At 38.3% G+C, this 20,981-nt stretch overlaps 1 protein-coding gene across 19 annotated transcripts in view; it reads left to right on the plus strand.

Annotated features, from left to right (window-relative positions):
- Nucleotides 1-20,981, plus strand: part of WNK1 (WNK lysine deficient protein kinase 1) — a 118,946-nt gene that overhangs the window by 69,878 nt on the left and 28,087 nt on the right. For 15 of the 19 annotated variants that reach the window (XM_032472811.1, XM_032472814.1, XM_032472819.1 and 12 more), the window contains 5 exons: nt 2,704-2,792; nt 4,457-4,676; nt 5,903-6,236; nt 7,016-7,203; nt 15,168-15,251. In XM_032472811.1, coding sequence (XP_032328702.1) covers nt 2,704-2,792; nt 4,457-4,676; nt 5,903-6,236; nt 7,016-7,203; nt 15,168-15,251 — 915 coding nt within the window. The remainder of the gene's footprint in view (nt 1-2,703; nt 2,793-4,456; nt 4,677-5,902; nt 6,237-7,015; nt 7,204-15,167; nt 15,252-20,981) is intronic. The other 4 variants (XM_032472816.1, XM_032472824.1, XM_032472830.1 and 1 more) reach the window with 1 other exon arrangement.

Here is a 20,981-nt window from a genome sequence, read left to right on the forward strand (position 1 = left end):
GTTATGAAATAAAGTTCTCTTACCTCTTAAGACCAAGAAGCCTACGAGTTTGATGAGTACTATGTATCAAAACCTGTACTTATGTATTTTAAGCAGCTTTGTGTCATGTGTCCCAGATGACTTTTCTGTAGGTCACTGTCAGGGTCAGTGAGCCTTCATACTCACTCCTCCCTTTTTTTTTTTTTTTTTTTTGGATCATTTTTAACATAGAGTCCCTATACATTCTTGCTTCTCAAATGATTCATAATAACTCTGCGAGGTATTTTGATAATCCTGGCTTCTTGATGGTTGCTGAAATTCCTTCTACTTTTCTTTATCTAAATGGGTAATCTTTTAATACCAGCTGCTGGACTGGTAAGGTGTTTCTCCATTCTCTTGGCTGTCTTGGCACCTGCCACATTTTTTAAGGCAGCAGTGGCATCTGAATATGTTGTATAGCGTTGGTACAGAATTTTCTATGCCTGAATCTTGGCTGTACTTTGAGAAAGCAGCTGAACCGAGTAGAATCAAGGTGTTACAGTTGCATGACGTTGTATCTCATTTGTTCAACTGAGATTTCTATTTATAAAAAGGAATTCTTGTTTGTAAAATTATAAATGTATATATGTTTGCATGGGGAGGATATTAAGAAGAGGGCTTTTTATTTTTAAAGATAACCTTTCATCTTTGAAAGCAGATTGACTGTGTATCTTGGTGAACATTTTTCCAAGAGAATTCTTCACTTCCTTTTAACTCTAAGGTTTATTATCTTTAGTGAGTGCCTTTGAAGTCAAAGGTGGCCTTAGGTCAGCAAACTAAATAATTTAAAGAGCTTTCAACCTAGAGACCACATTTGATTCTAGTTCCTGTACATATAGTTGGACAGATAACTATCGCCACATTCTAGACAGAGAATCTGAAGCTCAGAGCTGCTTCTCCTTGTCCAGTTCACACTGAATTCAAGTCTCCTGTTAAATCTTTCATCTTTCCAGTATGCCTGTGCTAAATTGAGACAGAAGAGTCTTTTAATATAATCAGTATACGTGTGATTTATTAACTTAACATGTAGAGTTTTATTGCCAGAAGGCCAAACTACATTCCTCTAAACTGTATGTGTTTATGGAAGTAGGAACATTTTTTTCTAAACGTATTCTATAGCCTCTTTAACCACTTACCTGTAATATTTGGAATGTCTTTGCATGCAAAGGCCAGTTATGTACTGGTGTTCTATTTTACCAAAGAACAGTCTTTCAGATAACTTTCTGCCAATAGTGAATGTTCTCTAAACTTAATATACAGTATTTTGGATTGTTCTTCCTGTTATATTCATAAATAGTATCTTAAAGTTTGCTTTTATACACTTTTACATGTTTATTGTAGAAAATTAAAAACATAAAACAAAATCTCCAGTGTTTCTACTACCAGAAAACTTTCAGTAAGCATCATTCTTTTTTTCCCTTTAAAACAGGTCCTATTTTCTTTTAGCCTGAGTTTAAAATACTCTACCAGCTTGCTCACTTAAAGCAGCTTTTTGCTTCAGCAGCATTTACTTTCTTGTTCTCATTAGAATGGTTATGTGAAGGCAAAGACCAGTTGGGAAAACTTCGCTGGACTTTGAAAAATAAGAAGAGTGAAGAAAATACAAACAGTGATCTTTGCAGTCGTTACTCAGAAACAAAGCCATTTGATGTATTTTACTGTAACCCGTGAGAGATTACAAACACTTCTGTGATTTATCAAATTATGTCACTAATAAAGTGTTTTAATGTATATTGCCCTGAGACAGTAGTTGCTTAGAATTTATATGTATTCTAGCTTTTCTAGTCCCCTTCCCCTGTGTTTTATGTGATTATAGACTTAGAGTGCAGCTTGGCAGTGTATCAGTGTAGCTGCTTGTTCGAGTGGTTGCTTAGATGGGGCGAGAATAATGAGATGTCTTTCTTCACACCACCTCTCAGACAGGAGTATTTTGTTAGTCTTCTATCTTGTACATACTTCCCACATTTTGCTCTAATTTTATTTGCAGAGAATTTACACTTTGTGAAGATTCTGAAATACTACTGTGATGCTGTTTAGTAGTGCATATAATAATGACACTGAATTTTCTTTTGAAATTAATTGGAAAAGTTGTCTTTCACATGGGTCTGAAATACCACTTGTCATTTTATGTTTCCTGTGTACAAGACAGTTTGCTCTTTAGTTATCATGCCACACCAATCCAAATTCCTAACTCCTTCTATACTTGAGTTGGTTAAAGAGTACTGCAATCATAGAATACCTGCCAAATGATCATGTGCATTCATGCCCGCACATGGACTCACTGTTCAAAAGAGTTAGATGTTGTGTTGATTAATGTGTTGGGGAACAAAGCTGAACAGAAGATCTTTTAACCAATTAGAACATTTGGCCTTCCTTTTAGCCAATAACTTCCTTTCTCTGAAACACAGCAGAAGATGTTAACAATAGCTTTAATTTCTCACTAGCTGTATATAGAGGCCATGGAAGTAAGTGACTCTACTGTCTAATTGTTCTCTGTTATCTTGTGGGGGCTAAATTGCCACTACCCAACTCTGACCCTGCGTGGACTAGGTCCTGCAGGCAAATCAGAAAAAAGCTGGAATGGTAAGAAGGCAATCTGGTAAAACCGTCGGAGGCAAGTGAAAATCAAAGCTTAAAGTCCCTGCCTTCATTAATGTGTTTGTGTCGCTATTTTTATAATTTTAGGGGGTAAAGCCAGCCAGTTTTGACAAAGTAGCAATTCCTGAAGTGAAAGAAATTATTGAAGGATGCATACGGCAAAACAAAGATGAAAGGTAAGTTGCCTCTTTTGATCTGGGTTTTGCTTAAACCAAAACTTAAAATGTAACATGCTCTAAATAAAACACTCAATCTAAAGTGTATTTAATACTTCACTTGTGATTAGTTTATCCATTTATGTCATGTAATATTTTTAAAAGTAGAGTTCTGCCCATTGAAGACAGTGTTCAGATTTGATATACTGAAATATTGTAAACATGTGGTTTGGTTGAGTTTAAGTAAACCAGAACCACCATAAACATAGTGCATTCAATAAGAACTTAGTTACAGCATCAGAATAATTTGTAAAACTCAGTAGGGTTCTATCTTTTATTCAGCAAATCTGTTCTTGGTCCTTGACCCATTCATTGAGTTCTAAAAGATGAAATAAAATATTGGCTCTTTAAAATCAGCTCAGCTAGGCAGAGTTTGATTTGCTGTTATTATGCCAGAATTGAAGAAGAGCAAAATGTCGAAATTCCTTTGAATAAAAAGAGACGACTTCACCCAGAGCTTGGGAGGAGATCTGGCTTAGTCATTTATGCTAACAGAGGACTTTTCTCAGAGGAGTGGCAAGTATCTGATCTGCCATATAGCTGATTCACCACCCGTTAGGCATGGCAAAGATCCAGTGTCTGTTTTTGAAAAGTAATCTTTTCCCCCCTCACCCACCAAAGAAGAAAAAGTAGACCAGCCAGTACAGATACAAATTGTAAATTGAGCATAATCTACCTCTTGAAGAATGCATGTAATCAGGTGTATCAGCCAAACTAAAGAATTCCGTATCTCGCTTCTCCAGTCTCATTTTTCTTTTTATAACTTTGTTATTTGGAAGAGCTTAACATTATGATCTTTAATTTTTTTTAGTATGGGTTTCTATTTTTATGTATATTGATTGAAAAGGAGAGTACTTAGTCTCTTTAAGAACTTTTTTTTTTTATTATAAACAAAGGAATATTTGTTTTCAGCCTTAGAACATGTTGCTCTTGTTTCTTTTCTGGATGGAACAGTTTACTAGATTACTGGTATTTTGAGACCATTTATCTAGAGAAAATTGTTCCATAGTCAGACTTCTTGCCTAGTATACCAGTTGTTGAACAAGGAATTGAGAGGTTTTATTGGAGTAAATAAAGTTTGCTGTATTAGAAGGTAATGTACTAGAAATAAAAAGATTTATTTTTGAGTTTTGATTCCACCATTTATGACTTTTATAACTATGAGCAAGATTGTCAATCTCTGAGGATCCATTTCCTAATTATCAGGAAATGATTTCTCATTGGATGTTGGTCAAGGATCAGATGAGATTGTACATAGGAGGAATTTTTGTTCACTGTAATTGCTACTTAAACAATTATATGGTATTTTGAAGCTATGTTATTCTGTATGTATTAATTGCTGTTACTAGTACAGTGTTAACTAATATAAGATTAGATCAGTAGATTTTAAATTACCACTTTCTGCTTTTATTTGTAAATCAGATTGTTCTGATGTTCTGTAAGTTGAGTAAAACTATAATCACTATGAAATGGAACAATGTAGGAATGACTTAGAAAATTTCCCTTTTCTCTTTTCACAGTCTGTTTTCATTAGTCCAAACATAACAATCAGCTATACTTGAAAAGTATCTCTTAAATCTAATGGCATTTTGTTTTGTTTTTGTTTTTTTCCCTCTCTTTGGAAGATACTCTATCAAAGACCTTTTGAACCATGCCTTCTTCCAGGAGGAAACAGGGGTACGGGTAGAATTAGCAGAAGAAGATGATGGAGAAAAGATAGCCATTAAATTATGGCTACGTATTGAAGACATTAAGAAGTTAAAGGGGAAATACAAAGACAATGAAGCTATTGAGTTTTCCTTTGACCTGGAGAGAGATGTGCCAGAAGATGTTGCTCAGGAAATGGTAAATTAACACTAATTAGCCATTTAAAATTTGATGTAGATTTGTATACATTGATACTGTTGAGTGAAAAAGCGGTTTATGAAGCTGTGTATGGCATATCCCACTGATACAAAGTTGTTTTGATCTGTGGCCTCAGGCGTTACGTTTGTTTTACTAGACATATACAGACACGTTTATGTATGGGGATGGATGGGTAGACAGACAGGTAGAACTAGAATGCATTCTGAAGTAATTTTCAAAGTCCATAAAGTTGACTGACTGCTAATTAGTATAAACCTGTTTAGTTAGACTGACAAGTTATGTTTTCTAAATACTGATACAATAGCCTTTGATCAGTCATCTGGGTAAATCCTAAAAATAGATCATGCATTGTTTTTCCTTCAAAGGGAGGGGAAATAATTGACCTCAAGGTCAATTATTAGTAAGTGGCCTTTCGCAAATCATTTTTAAAGTATGTCTAAAAGATCACTTTTCAAAAGGGAAACACTTCGCCAATCGTAGGCTTCTCAAGGTGCCTGAATAGGCATTTGCTGTGCAAATGTATTCACAGACTACCTCTACTAGAGCTTATAAGAACCATTCAATAGTAGTTACTTCTGAGAAGGGGTCAGGTATAAGAGAGGTGCTTATTTTTGTTAGTTTTTTACACTGTTTGAGGTTTGGGTTTTTTTTAACCTTCATATATTTATCTGGGAAAGTGGTTGTCTAGTGAAAGGAAATAAAAGCAATGCAAGTTACTATGGTTTGTAAAATTTTTGTTTGTTTGGGGAGGGGTAGCAGGTTTATTTATTGACTTTTTTCATAGAGAGACTGGGGATTGAACCCAGGACTTTGTGCATGCGAGGCACTCACTCTACCACTGAGCTACACCCTCCCTGCAACGCAGGTTAATATTGATGGTTACGTATGAGGGGGAAGTAGAACAGATACAATAGAATGAGCCTTTTGGTTTAAAAACTTGGATGTTTAAGCTCCCCGTTGTTTTGTTGTTATAATTAGTGAAGGTACAGCCACCCACGAGTTTCTACAAAGATAATGGCAGCCACCCCACGAATATCTACAAAAACGAACATAATGCAGACCAGGTGTTTCACAGTTTGGCTAATTAAGATCAGTCCTCAGACAGTTCTTTCTTCCCCTTCTTCTCTCCTTTCTCTCCAAGGGTGGCTGTTTAGTTTTGTGTTTGGCTTGTTATCTGCTGCTTCCTAACGCCCCCTTTCCTGTAGGTAGAGTCTGGGTATGTCTGTGAAGGGGATCACAAGACCATGGCAAAAGCCATCAGAGACAGAGTGTCCTTGATTAAGAGGAAACGAGAGCAGCGGCAGCTGGTGCGGGAGGAGCAGGAGAAGAGGAAGCAGGAGGAGAGCAGGCTCACGCAGCAGGCCGAGCTGCCGCCAGGCGCTCCCCAGGCGGGGGTCCCGCCGCCCCCCTCCGCCTGCCCTGGCCTGCCTGCTGCCTCTGCCGCCTCAGCTTCTGTGTCCACACAAGTGGAGCCGGAGGAGCCGGAGGCCGATCAGCATCAGCAGCTGCAGTACCAGCAACCAAGTGCATCCGTGTTATGTAAGTGTTTGCGGAAGTGGACAAGCTTGCTAACGACAGTCACACTGACCTTTTATCTTCTTGACCATCATTTTGTGCTGGCCTCTTGGTTTTGAATTATGAATCCAACATATAAATAAGAAGTTTGAAAAGTCTACCTTTTCTTTCTGTCCTTACGTTCATGGCTAATAGAGCAAAAGGATGGGACAGTGAAGAAATGTGATTAGGATGTCAAACAATGTTACAGGCTCCAGCATCTTGGAAGTTCTGATTTGTAGACTTCTACTTTTCACAATTCCTTAAAATAAAATATAATTCATAATGAAAAATGAACAAGGTTATCTTAGCTACTTATTATTGAACCCATTAATCTGGTTTAGCTCTTTTAGCAACACTGAATAATGTATGAACTAGAAACTAATGAGACTGCTAGTTATTAATTGAACTACCTTCTCAATACTAAGAAACCACTGGTCTCCACAGTTAAGAGTTTGGAAGCTGTGTCAAACTTCAGGCTGGCCAACAACATTTTATTTTATTTCCCTTGTTCTTCCAGTGGTAAGATCCTGTGTTAGTCAAGGGATTTTTTTTTAAAGACAGAACTTTTTTCTACATGGATCCCTCATTTAAACATACAAATCTACTTAGTAAAATTAGTGTTCATTTTTTATTTAGTTCAGGTCTGTGTAAAGAAAAAGCTAATTAACCTTAAAATCAAGAGTTTGTGATGGGAAAATATGAACCTCCTTTTTGTGATTTGTCTCTCTGTCTTTTCTTTTGGCAATTTATTTCTCCTTCAGCTGACGGGACGGTTGACAGTGGTCAGGGATCTTCTGTCTTCACAGAATCTCGAGTGAGCAGCCAACAGACAGTCTCCTATGGTTCCCAGCATGAGCAGGCACATTCTACTGGCGCACTCCCGGGGCACACGGCGTCTGTTGTCCCGGCACAGGCTCAGCCTCATGGGGTATATCCGCCCTCGAGTATGGTGAGTGACTACATAAGAGAGTGTAAGCCTGTAATGAGAATCAGTAGCTAATGTGTTCGGTTCAGACTTTTCTACTAAACTAGTAATAGCATGAATCTGAAGTGTAAAAATACAAATGGTGATGCTAAAGGAAGTCAGTTTATTACAGGGTGTAATTGGAGTAGTTCAGGCAGGGTGGGAGATATATGCTAATATGTGAAGAAACTACAAGATTTAAACTAATCTGCATTTGATTAAAGATAATGCTCTCTTTAGCATTTATGAGTTGAAACCGTTCAAAGCAGCATAAGTTGGACATACAAATGGTTTGGGGTGGGGCCAAGGAGAGTTTTGCAGAAATTACTTATTAAAAGAGTTACTAAGTGTTTTCTATAAGATGTCTTACTGTATAAAACACAGGTAAGACCTTCACACCATTGCAGAATGCTGCATGTGAGTGCTCTGGAGTGAGGACCCCTGTATTTGTATATGACCGTTGAATTTAGCGCTTGTGTTGAGCTCATCATCAGTTGCTATGCGTGTTCTTGCCTTAAAGTCTGTGTTGGACACGAGTTCCTTCCCTGGTACGTGTTCATTTGCTTTTTCCCTTTATTTGGTATCTGTTTTATGATGGATTTATTTTCAGAATCAATTTATTGAAATTATTTCCTGTAATACTTCATACATTTATATATATGCAAATGTATACACATACACACACACGTGTTATTACCCATGCTTTACATTAGCCAGTCTTCTCAGTTAAAGAATGTTCAAATAGACCATTAGACAATAGCCCATTTCTTTTGCTGACACTCCATGAAGTCTTCAGGAGTAAATAAGATGCATTGTCTGCCTTAGGAAGGAACTGAGAACAACTGGTCACTGTACAGTTCTTGTCTCGTGAGATCTTTAAGCAGGTAGATTTTCCATCTTTCTCAGAAAGCTTTTAATCTGGATTTTGTGAAACTGTTTTTCTTTGCTGAATGAAAATCTCTCTTTCTCTGGTAAGGAAATACTTCTACTTTCTCTGGTCTCTTATCCTGCAGCTTGGAATAAAAGATGTTTGCTTGTTTCATGGTCTGTTGATCAGTCCTGCACTGGCTGGGTCTTAAGATGAATGGCCATAGTAACACAAAGAAAACTCCCAGTGTACTAATGTCCTAACAGTCTACCTCTCTGATCTTTAAGTAGGTAGAGTAGAAGAGCTTTATACAGACTGTGCAGGTATATTTCTGTAATCTGACAGTATTTGTCACATTTCTTGTCAGTTAGAAACTGACAGTGGCGCTAATTGACTTCTTCCAAGTTGTCTTTTTTTTTTTTTTTTAACTGTTTTTAATTTCTTGGCTTCCCTCATCACAGGGTTATGAATTTCAGATCTCTGTTTTAGAAAAGGAAATGAAATGATCATTTATGAGGATGTTAAATATTTGAGCCACAAATAGGCTACATTTATTGATGCTCTAAAAGCAGACTGTTAATGAAATGATAGTCTTTCCTTTTAATGACAATACTCTATGAAGGTATCATGAAAAGCTGTTGAATACTGAGGATTTAAGAAAAAATTTTATAATTATTTTCTTACTACAGAAAGAATTTACTGCGGCTTACAGTAGTATATCACTTACAAGTGGAATAAAAAGAAAAAGAACGGGTGGAGAAAAATGAAAATGTAGTTAGTTACATAGTTTACTATCTAAAAGGAAATAACAGACTTGCTCAGGACAGCCTTGTAGCATATGATGGGCTGCTTTGTAGCTGTGTTAAACCTTTATGTTCAGGTGCTTCAGACTTTCAAAACTTAGTAAACCAAAGTTGAACCTCTCATGTGCTTGAAAAAAATTTAAAGTTATTTTTTAGAGATTCACATTTGAGATATCTTTCCATTGACTACTTTGGTAAGAATACAGTCTTTCCTATATCTATTGTGAGTTACCTCTAGAAAGCTAATGCTTTTCCTAGTAGGAAATGACTTTTTACCTTTACAGATAAAGATAGGCAAGGGAAATAAAATACTGTGAGCCAACACCTTTTTTTTAGTGTAATGCCTTCTAAAATAGGACTGAGAAATCTTTGGGGATTCCAGAGCTCCTGCAGAGCAATCCAGTCTTAAAATCTTACTTATCTTACGATGTACGTTAAACTAATAGAATTTATTCTTGTCTAATCTTAATAAGTTTACAGAAACTACAAGCCAGTATCCATCATTTTTTCCTGTCTCTTCTGCTACTTCAGTCAGCCTCTCATTCTTACTCATACACTCATAACAATTAATGTTACTGCAGAATATTTAGGGAGATACTTGATCATTATCACAGCTGTTCATAGAAAACCACCCATACCTGACCACAGTGTGGAGAGAACAACTGTCGCCTGCCAGGTGTGCTTTGTGGAGTTGGGGGAGGATGGAACGTTCATGTCAACTGTGCCTCTGTTATCACAGTGCATTTGGTGGTTTTGTTTTCAGAGTGCTGTATTTTCATGTGTGTTTGTTTTCTGTTTAGCCTCGTCGCGGCCGTAGCATGTCGGTTTGTGTTCCCCATCTTTCTGCTGTTCCCTCTCTGTCCCGCATCTCTCCCAGTGCTCCCTCCACCCCACCACCAGTGCTGTCTGCACCTCTTTCTCCTTCCCTCCTTCGGACTGCCCCCGAGGAAACTTTTGCCGAAAAGCTTTCTAAAGCACTGGAGAGTGTCCTGCCTATGCACTCTGCCTCCCAGCGCAAGCACCGACGCTCCAGCCTGCCTTCCCTCTTTGTCAGTACTGTATGTAACCATAAACTTCCTGACAAGTGAAAATATATTGCCAATGAATACATCCAGGCATCAAGAATTTTAACAAAAAAATAAAGAATAGTACTAAACTTCATAATGTATTATGCTTCTAGGATACCAGTTTTTCCTGTAGGAAGCTTTTTTGTTACAAGGCTTTAAGGGGGAGAAAAGCAAGGAGGTAATGAGAGAGAATGCTTCTGATACCTTTGGCACATACCAGTTTGTGTGCAATAAATTTAGCTTTTATTAAATTCCCCCACCCCCCACCAGTGTGTGTATATATCCTTGCATTTTCATAACTTAGTGAAGAATATGTGTATTACTTAATTTTAAATTTACTGTTGGCTTAATCAAAAGCAAATTTTCTCTTTATCGAACATTACCCAAACATGTTTTTTCCTCACTTTATTGTAAAGAGACATTAATGAAGCTGGATGAGTCCATTTTTTCCCCATAGTCAGTAAAGAATAATTGAAGAGTGAAAGTTGGTTTTAATTTGTCAGCTGTTTAAAATGATATGTCAGCAAACTAAAAGACCACATAACGTTCCTTCCTGGACATTTTTTCCCTTAGATTGAGTAAGGTGGGGCTTTGACTCTAATGAAAACGTCCGATATCCACATAGTACACGCAGGTTTGTTTGGCCCATTCATGTCTATGGAAGATCTGTTTTGTAAATTTATTCTAAACACTGTGGGACCTTGCTGCTGCTTTTCCAGATAGAGAATGATGTTAGCATTCTGATCTAGCAACCCCCAAATCTTTAGCTTTTTACCTAGGAGATTGATTAATTCTCTGTTGTTTCATGGGTTTGGGATCCTCCTTGAATAAACAACAGTAAAATGGAGCATTCTGATTCAAAACAGAAAGCTCCTTTTAGCTGTTGTGAAGAAGTAACAGTGGAGCCATTTTGCTAATTTGATAGGGGTCTTCCTATTGAAAGAATGAAACTACCTTTTTTAAAAAGTTCATAGAAGTGAACATTACAGTGTGCGTGTTTGCATTTGACGAGGTAGGGTTCTAAATTTCAAGTTTTAAGTCTAGAACTGCTTCTGTGACAAAAATTATTGTTAGATGGCTGGAAATTATTTACATTATCCTTTTCACCTGACTTGAACACCAAATTATCCAGGATCAGAAAAGTGGATATTCAGTGATTTGGTGTCTGTAACATGTTTTCTGTAGTAAAATTAACTGGCTCTGGTTTGGGATAGACAGGAGAAGACAGTACTGTCACTAGCCAAGTTGTGTTTTTCACTATCCACCAAAAGTCTCTTCTGATTTCTAGTTAGAAGACATACTATTAGTTGATCAGAAATAAACCCTGGAGCCTCTCACAGAGCACAGGACGGTCAGAACAGGAAGACTTGGTTCAATCTCATTCTTCCTTTAACTCTGTTTCCACTGATGGAGTTTACATTTAGTCATAAGTGGACATATTAATTGTGGGTAAAAACAGAATAATCACTTAGATACTTACATTCTTCCATTTCCTGTGAGAGGGAAGTTGTGGAAAAGTAGCTCTTACCTAATGCAGAGTCCCACAGAATAATTTTATTGACCCTGGATGTATTTAATGGATTTTTACTATGCACATAATTTCCAAAAGCATTGTTGTTTCTTGATTAATTATAAATTTGGTGTAACCATATCATAGGGTTACACAGAGCTACCCAGTTGTGCATGTCTAATGTAATTTCACATATGAATGTATGAATTACTTGTCTTATTCATGTTGATACAGCCTCAGTCCATGGCGCATCCGCATGGGGGGACCCCAACATACCCAGAATCACAGATATTTTTCCCAACTATTCATGAACGTCCAGTTTCTTTTTCACCACCTCCCACCTGTCCACCGAAGGTGGCCATTTCCCAGCGGCGTAAGAGCACCTCCTTCCTGGAAGCCCAAACTCATCACTTTCAACCCCTGCTGAGGACTGTTGGCCAAAATCTTCTTCCACCTGGTGGCAGCCCAACTAACTGGACACCAGAGCCCGTAGTCATGTTGGGCACCACAGCCAGTAGAGTAACTGGAGAGCCGTGTGAGATACAGGTCCATCCTGTGTTTGAACCAGCTCAAGTTTACGGGGACTATAGACCTGGACTAGTACTTCCAGAAGAAGCTCACTACTTTGTTCCTCAGGAAGCGGTGTATCTAGCTGGGGTGCATTACCAGACCCAGGTGGCAGAACAGTTTGAGGGTTTTCCGTACAACTCACCCGTGCTGTCAAGTCCTATGAAACAGATACCTGAACAGAAGCCAGTGCCAGGGGGCTCTACCTCAAGTTCTGTCTTTGAATTTCCACCTGGACAGGCTTTCCTGGTAGGACACCTTCAGAATTTGAGATTAGATTCTGGACTGAGTCCAGGATCTCCCCTCTCTAGCGTTTCTGCACCTATCAGTACAGAGGCTACACGTCTGAAATTTCACCCTGTCTTTGTTCCTCATTCTGCACCTGCTGTGTTAACTCATAACAATGAGAGCAGAAGCACTTGTGTGTTTGAGTTTCACGTTCATACTCCGAGCTCCTCCTCAGGAGAAGGAGGGGGAGCTTTACCTCCGCGTGCTTACCGAAGTCGGCAGGTCTCCGTGGACTTGAGTCAGGAAGAACCAGCCCCTCCGCTGGCTGGGTCACATGGCCGCCTGCAGCCTGTGACTGAGGAGCAGCAGAACTACCAGGCCCCAGACTTGGCTGTTTCTGTGGCAGAGCCTGTTGGACAGAGCTGGCCAATAGGAAGCCCAGAATATTCCAGTGATTCCTCACAGATCACTTCTTCAGACCCCAGTGATTTCCAATCACCTCCCCCTACAGGGGGAGCACCTTTTGGCTCTGACGTCTCATTACCCTTTATCCGTCTGCCTCAGACAGCGTTACAAGAACCCCCACTTTTCTTCTGTTTCCCCCAAGGAACCACATCTCCGCAGGTTTTATCTGCCTCATTTTCTTCAGGAGGATCTGCACTCCATCCACAGGTTACAGGAAAACTTCCACGGTTCTATTAAACTACCCTGCTATGCACCGTTACATTTAAGTTTTCTATCTCTCCTTTCCATTCAGGAGGAATATTGTCTCATTTTATCGCAGGGTTCTCCACTGGGGAGGGGGTGTATTTTAAACAACTTGTATTTAAGAACAAAATGTGAGAGAGAAGCTGAGTGATTTGCTATAATATGTGCAAACCCTTGGAAAAGAACACAAAAACTAGAGTTTTAGTCATTTGTCAGAGTCAGTACTTCTGTCCATATGTAGAATGTTTTTAGCTAGTTTTGAACATGCAAATGTCTGTAAAGTTGACTCAGCATTGATTATTTACAAATGTTAATGTGAAGTATTTCTTTCTCCCTAGAGACAAACGTGGCTACTTTTTAAAAAATAGAAAAGAGGACTTTTTTTTTTTCCTGTAAAATGAAGAGAATGGAAAATAGAGAACTTTTTTTTTTTTTCTGAAGTAGTAGTAAGAATATACAGAATTTTCATTAGTTTGGAAGGATCTTAAAAGGCAGGAAACATCGTAGGAATTTGTCTTAACAAATGAAGATGCCTTTTTAAAATGGCATAGTCAAACAAGCCACTATGTTTTAAATGTTAAAATATGAATTCATGGGGGTGGATAGAACACATGCTTTGCGTGCACAAGATCCTAGGTTCAATCCCCTGTACCAACATTAAAAGATTTTGTTTTTAAATGTTAATCCATAGAATCGACTGATTCTAGTTTTTAGCAACTAAGTTAGAATCCAGTGTGGGTGTGGGTTTTTTTTCGTTTTGAGAATGTGTGATACATGTTGCACAGTGAGGAGCATTAGATATCTCAGGCCTTAGGTTTTCCTCAGCGAGCTTAAATTTTGTTGTTTATGTGTATGAGCATATGCAGTCTCCTGGAAATAAAGACAAAGTAATGGGTGTAAATCAAGATGTGGAGTCAGTATTAACTATTTCATATATTTCTCGATACATTTTGTCAAATGCATGAGTCTTAAAAAATCTGTGTAGGAGACTATGCAGTTAATTAGATAGGAAGCTTTGCAATTATGTATTCAAGATACCATTTGGATCTTTTAAATACCTCACTCTTTATAAAGTACTATATATTCTTCTTTATACTTTCTTCCTATGTTCTTCCCCTAGGGGCATGAATTACTCTGAAAATATTACATCAAGTGTCACATACTTAGAGTAGTTCTAAGAAGCAAAAAGATCCAGAGATGTGAGAACTGTCCCACGTGGACATGCGGTGTGGTACGCTCACGTTAATACACTGGTGTCTGGCCTGCTGTGACTGAATGCACGGCCACCCATTCTCGTTTAAACTTCGCAAAATGAAATTTCAAACATCAGGTAGTTAATTTATAGAAAACTTGCAGGACGAATGAATACTTAGAGTGGTTAAGATGCAATGGAATGTGGTGTCCTATCCAGGTAGCTTCAGAGAGGCCCCTCTAAACTGAAATGAAACAGCAAATGTGGGCTGTTTTGTTTTCTTAACTCGCCTGTATCAAGCCCTGCACTCGTCTCACGTTCTCATTTGTTTTTGCTTAAGACCCCTTTGGGTGAGGGTTTCTCAGATTCAGCGCTTTGCTGTTTTAGGTTAGGTACCTCTGTTGTGGGGGCTGCCCTGTGTATTGCAGGATGTGCGGCAGCATCCCTGGCCTCTACCCGCTGGGCGCCATTAGCAGTCACCTCCCCCCGTTGTGACAGCCAGAAATACCTCCAGGTATTGCCAGATGTCCAGATCACCCCCAGTGGAGGTGATGATTTTTTTACATTTTTGACAAAAGTCACCATGAAACTACAAGAAGTAGCACAAAGGAACCCAAGTAGCATTATCAGGTACCTTTTCTCTTTAGGTGCTGAGATAGGTTTTCGTATTGATAGTCTTACTACTTTTTTCCTGATTCTTTTCAGTAACAATTTTATTACGGATCTTACTATTTTCGCAAAAAGTATAGCCCGAGCCACAGGGTAGGTTAGGTTTTAACAGTGATTTCTGCGTGGCATCAGAGTATGTTCTGCTATATGATTCTTCTCTAACCTTTTCTTTAGAAGCACGCCCCAGTGCTCTCTCCTGTACATGGTTACTCAAGCTAATGCTTCATTTTGCTCAGGCAAATTCTCAGGAGCTCACATACTTATTGCAAAGTCCTGACCTCTCTATAGACTTACCTTTGAACTCCTCTAATTTTTTGTGTTCACTTCTTTCCTTCAGGCACAGGGGCAGAGCCAGGGTCAGCCGTCTTCAAGTAGTTTAGCAGGGGTTCCAGCTTCCCAACCTGTACAACATTCTCAGCAGGTGAGAGCAACTCATTGCTACATTTTGTGGATTAGCAGTCACCAAAACACTGTTTTATGTCTTTTCATGAATTAGACTCTGAGTGTAAATGGCTTGCTAAGTTTTTGAGAGGAGAATCAAGAGGCGTAACATTTCAGAAAATCTTCTCTTTTGTTTAATGTATTTCTTTTGTGGGGGCAGGGAGCAAGCAACCTACTAGATTAGACGTATATTGAAATTCAAAAGAATCATTTTTACTGACACAGTTTCTCCACTTTCTTAAACAGATGGTTTTACACTATTTTAACATTATAGTTAACCCTTGAACAATGCAGTGGGGATAGGGATGTGAGCCCTCTACACAGTCAAAAATCTGCATGTGGCTTTATAGTGTGCCCTCCCTGTCTGGTTACACATCCGTGGATTCAGCCAGCCTCGGGTCATGTAGTATGTATTTATTGAAATCATTCGCATATAAGTGAACCTGTACAGTTTAAACCAGTGTTGTTCAAGGATCGCCTGTACAAAGAACATATTTTGTTTCTATATATATTCATGATTTGTCCTTTTGTGAGCATTTTACCATTGCTTTTATTGTGCTTGATTCTCATAATTTTGCACTCCGTTTTGATTGTTTCTGATCTGTGGGCTGGGTATCGGATTTTATGCTAATGAATGAAAGCCCAAGGACAACGATTTCAGGAACTTTTAAGAAATACTTTTAACTTCTGATTTGGGGAGTTGTTCCCAAAGCTTCAGAGAACTCAAGGGATTAGTAAAGTGCTGAAGTATTCAACAGCAAAACTGGTAATTCTAAAATTAAATATCAATAGGTCATCATTGATATCAGTTAACAGTAATTATTTGCATGGAAATAATGCTTTTCGGGCACAATTGAATATTTACTATCCATTTCAGATAAAATTTGTAGTCCCTACCTGTGTCATAAAAACTTCCCAATGAACTATTTTGTTTATAGTTCCCTATAAAGTATATTTTTGAACCACCAAATTCTAAATTGGCTTGCTTCTATTAAATCTTGAAACAAAATTTTAAATTCTCGTTACAAATGGCCTGCTTCCAGTTTAACATGTAATCATGTAGTCATTTGATACTGGCTTAAATTAAGATTAGATCTTCCTTGTACAAAACTAGTTTGGTTATATAGGCAGAGCTTGTTTTATTGCGCTTCGCAGATTTTTTACAAATTGAAGATTTGTGTTAACCCTGCTTCAAGGAAGTCTGTTGTCTCCATTTTTCCAATAGCATTTGTTCACTTCATGTCTCTGTCACATTTTGGTAATTCCCACAGTATGTCAAACTTTTTCATTATTTTTAAGTTTTTATGGTGATCTGTGATTAGTGATCTTCGATGTTACTATTGCAAAAAGATTATGATTTGCTGAAGGCTCAGATGATAGTTAGCATCTTTTAGCAATAAGGTATTTTTAAATTAAAGTTTGTACTTTGCTTTTTTAGCTATAGCTGTTTCATACTCGATAGACTAGAGTAGAGTGTGAACTTAATTTACATGCACTGGGAAACCAAAACATTCATGTGACTGGCTTCCTTGCAGTACTCATTTTATTGCAGTGGTCTGGAACCAAACCTGTACCCTCTGAGGTCTGCTTGTATATACATTTTCTGTGTTACCAACACCTCTTTTATAGAACTGAAGGGCCGAGGATTATGTTTTTTCTTGTTCTTGCCCTTTCTTCCAGATAAGTATCTGAATCTGTATATGATTATAGTCAAGTCCAGGTAGTCACATTTTTGCCGACCTTAACAGGTCTAATTATGTCAACAACCCCTAATAGGAACACAAAATAAATCTGGGTGAGGACAGAAGCACTGTTGTGAGTACCTGTATCCTGTTTTGCTTATCCTTGGATGCAGGCCAATAGCAAGAAAATGTGCAGATTTAAGTGTGTGCTCTGTTTTTCCTTTTCCAAGGGAATTTGTCAGGTGTCTTATATTTGGGCATGTAAATGAAGAAGACAATGATAAAGTCAATGGTGAGAAAAGTCTGCGATGTCAGGTTAAAAGAATTAGGTAGTTGACTCTTCTGGGAAAAAATATGAAATGGCTGTCTCTACAGTACAGACAACAATTGATTCATGTGTCAGCGATGCTTTTTTTTAAAGATACATTCATTTTGTGATTTATTTTAAATATAGCATGAGTTAAATAGAATCATGAAATTAAGCCCTCAATTTATGTGTATGCAGTGTAGAATATTTGATTTTCCCCTAGTCACATAGCCAGTAAGTGGATAGAATTAAAAATTACAAACCAAAATCCAAAATTTCTAGAATAATGTTTTTTTCTGTATTAAAGTTCTGCAGGGACTTATGATTCTGCAGAGGTGCCCAAGAAGCTTTATTTGCTCTATCTTCTGGGGTTCTATATATAGAAAAGACAGGTTGTAAACTTTCTGTAGTATGTGGTTAGAGTCTGTCTATTTTTAAATGTGATTTTTGTTTTACATACTGCAGGTGGCAGCCCCACCTCAGGAAACCTATCTCTAGTTTTACTAATGTAAGGAAAGAAATGAACTTTAATCAAAATTTACCTCGTGTGTTTCTGGAATGTGATGAATACAGGATTGCTTTCTTTCATGTTTTTATCAAGAGTCTCTTCCAGGGGTTTGCTTTGTCTTAAAGAGGTGACAAAAATAGCTTTCTCCTACTGGAAGACTTGGTATTTTGCTGCCACACGCAAGGTCATGAGCTGCCCTACCCACTTAATAATTTCATCCATAGGGTCCGTGTAGAGTCTTCAGGTTCTCTCTGACTTTCTGTTCACCTGAGGCTCGTGAACATTTCTTTCATCAAGCACCTGTGTCCGCCAGAGAGCACACAGTCAGTGTAGGCTGTTTGAACTGGTTTCGTGAGGCAGGTGGAGGCGAAGCGTGATGCTGAGCTGCTGTGCTAAACAGTACTGGTTTGCCTAAAGTGTTGATTATTAGCCAGTGTGATTGTGCTAAAAAAAAAAAAGGAAAGCACATACTCTTGGCCTACCTAGCAGTGCCCCTTCTCCCCGAGCGCTCTGTGGTGTCGCTGGCAATAACAGCCTCTCATTATTTTAAGCAAAGAGTAATGGTATATGTCTCTCAGACTGCTCATTTTTGACAGTCCACATACACACCAACTAAGTAATTAAACAGTTTTTTTTTCTAACTGAGTTCATGCTCTGAAGGGCCACGGGCTAGGCACTGAGGGGCTGCCGCAGTGTACCGCGCATGGCTACTCTCAGGGAGCCCAAGTCACCTGGTAGACGTGTGGGCAGTTCCTACAAAACAAGTGAGTGTAACAGCTAACATATACAAAGTGCAAAGCATTCTACTTACATTTTTATTTTATGCTTGTATAAACCCTGTAAGTATAGGTACTATCATTATTTCTGTTGTATGGATGGGAAAGCTGAGGCGAGATCTGGAGAAGCTAGTTATTCTACCCAAACTTACACAGCTTAATAAGAGAGAGAAGTTAAATCCAAGTAGTTTGACTCTGTAACTTACCATTTAACTACTGACTGATTATGTCATGAGAGGAGAGAGATTACATCTCCTGAGCAGGGGGCGGGCTGTCAGGTAGGCTCTATGAAGGAGCATTTGAACTGGGCTCTGCATTTGAGTTAAATTCAGATGAATAAAGAATGCTCTAGGCCCAAAGAAAAGTTGAGGAGGGGGCCGTGTAAGCAAGGTTCAAGGCACAGAGGTAGAAGGGAGACACAAACAATCCAGCCTGGGTTCCGCTGAGCTGGAGTACAGGTGAGTGAAGGAGTGGTTCCAGGAGACGCTGAGTCTGGATGTGAGCAAGGCTCCGCGTTGACGGGCGACGGAGGGAGCCACGTGCCCAGATACGAGGTGGGCTTTCCTCAGATTTACCCCTTAATAAAGAGGGGAGTCACCGCACAGTCAAACCTTTATCATACTTCCACATTACATGTTACTCACTGCCCCTTATTTTGAACAATAACCAAAAAAAGTTTAATGGAGTAAAGTAAAACTGTTGAGAATGAAAGTGCCTGTAAGGACCTTAAATGGTGTATGTAGTTGGAAACATTTATAGACAACATCTGACAGAATTGGTCTTAAAATAAAAGCCAGGACATTGAACATAGATTTGGTCCTTATTCTTAGAGGGACAGCTTCACCATTCCAGGTTCTGTATGTCATTGTAAATAATTTTTTTAAAGATCACTTAAATCACCAAAGAAGATAAACACATGGCAAGATACCACGTGAAAAGGTGTTCGATATCATCAGCTATCACCTTTACCCACTCATTACAATGCCTGAAGCCAGAAAGCCTGACCTAGCTTAAGTGTTTGCGAGACCTGGAGCGGTTGGAGCTCTCACCCACTGCTGGTGAAAATGGGATGCAACAGTCCCTTTGGAAACCAGTTCAGCAGTTTCTTAAAATGCAAGTTACACACCTACCACCGGACACAGCCATTCCACTTGCAGATGTTTACCCAAGAGGAATGAAAGCATGTCCATATAAAAACTCAAACATAGCTTTATTTTTAGTTGCCAGAACTGTAAATGAGTTAAATATTTACCAACAGATGAATGGATAAGCAACTTTCAGTATATCCAAACAATGGAATATTTCTCAGCAATTAAAATGAATTAACTGTTGATACAACAATATGATGAATCTCCAAGTATGATGAATGAAAGTAGTCTAAGCAGAAAAGACTGTATACTGTATGCTTCTGTTAATATAAGGTTCTAGAAAATGTAAACTAATCTACAGTGACAGCAAACAGACCGTTGGTTGCTAGAGGATAATATCTGGGGTTGGAAGAAGTAGAACTGAGACATCACGAAGAGACCAGAGGAAGTTCCTGAGGGTGATGGCCATGTGCACTGTCTTGACTGTGGTGATAGCTCCACGGTGTATGTGCACGCTAAAACTTGCCGCAGTGTATGATCTACACGTGTGCAGTTTGTTGTTTGTCAGTTACATCTCAATAAAGCTGCTACTTAAAAATTAAAATCATAAAATCCACTTAAAGATTACATGAATATACACCTATAGGACAATTGAAAAAAAATTCAACTATTCTAATAGTATTCAAACAGAAGCTTGTCACTAGGTTTTACCTTAAGACACAACTGAAAGGGAAAGTTATGCTCCAGAAAAACAGGATCATTCATAGTACAGGTCCAGTGAAGGTAACAGTGCTGGTGTCTTACATGTAAAGAATTCGAATGGAGGAGGGGTTTCTGTATTTCTACATTTGTAATTATGTGTGGTGATCATTTTGCACTATGTACATATGTCAAATCATGCTACACGTCACTTATATTTCAGTACACACACACACACAGCTTCTCTTCATATAAGCTGTAACCAGTTAGTGGTATGGACCAAGACATGTGTAAAAGGCTATTGGCTATAGCGTTATTTTAAGTAACAAGAAAATCAAACCCAAATATTCATCATTAGGATATTGGTTCCATTGATAATGAAATAAAAATGGCATGTCAGAGAATAGTATTTATAAAATAGGCATGTTTTTAAAAAGCTTTACTTTTAAAAACAAAGAAGTGTACTTGTGTGTGAGTGACCACTTATGCATAGAAAAAAGTCCATAAAGTTGACACACAAAACCACTAACTGGTTGCCTCTGAGGAAATGAGGTTGGGTATTTTCATTTGACTCTTAATCTGATATATTGGTTAAAATTTTTATTACAAACAGGTATTGCCTTTTATTTAAAAATTTAAAATTTAAACTA

This window comes from Camelus ferus, chromosome 34, assembly GCF_009834535.1.
Source record: "Camelus ferus isolate YT-003-E chromosome 34, BCGSAC_Cfer_1.0, whole genome shotgun sequence".
NCBI classification, from domain to species: Eukaryota; Metazoa; Chordata; class Mammalia; order Artiodactyla; family Camelidae; genus Camelus; species Camelus ferus.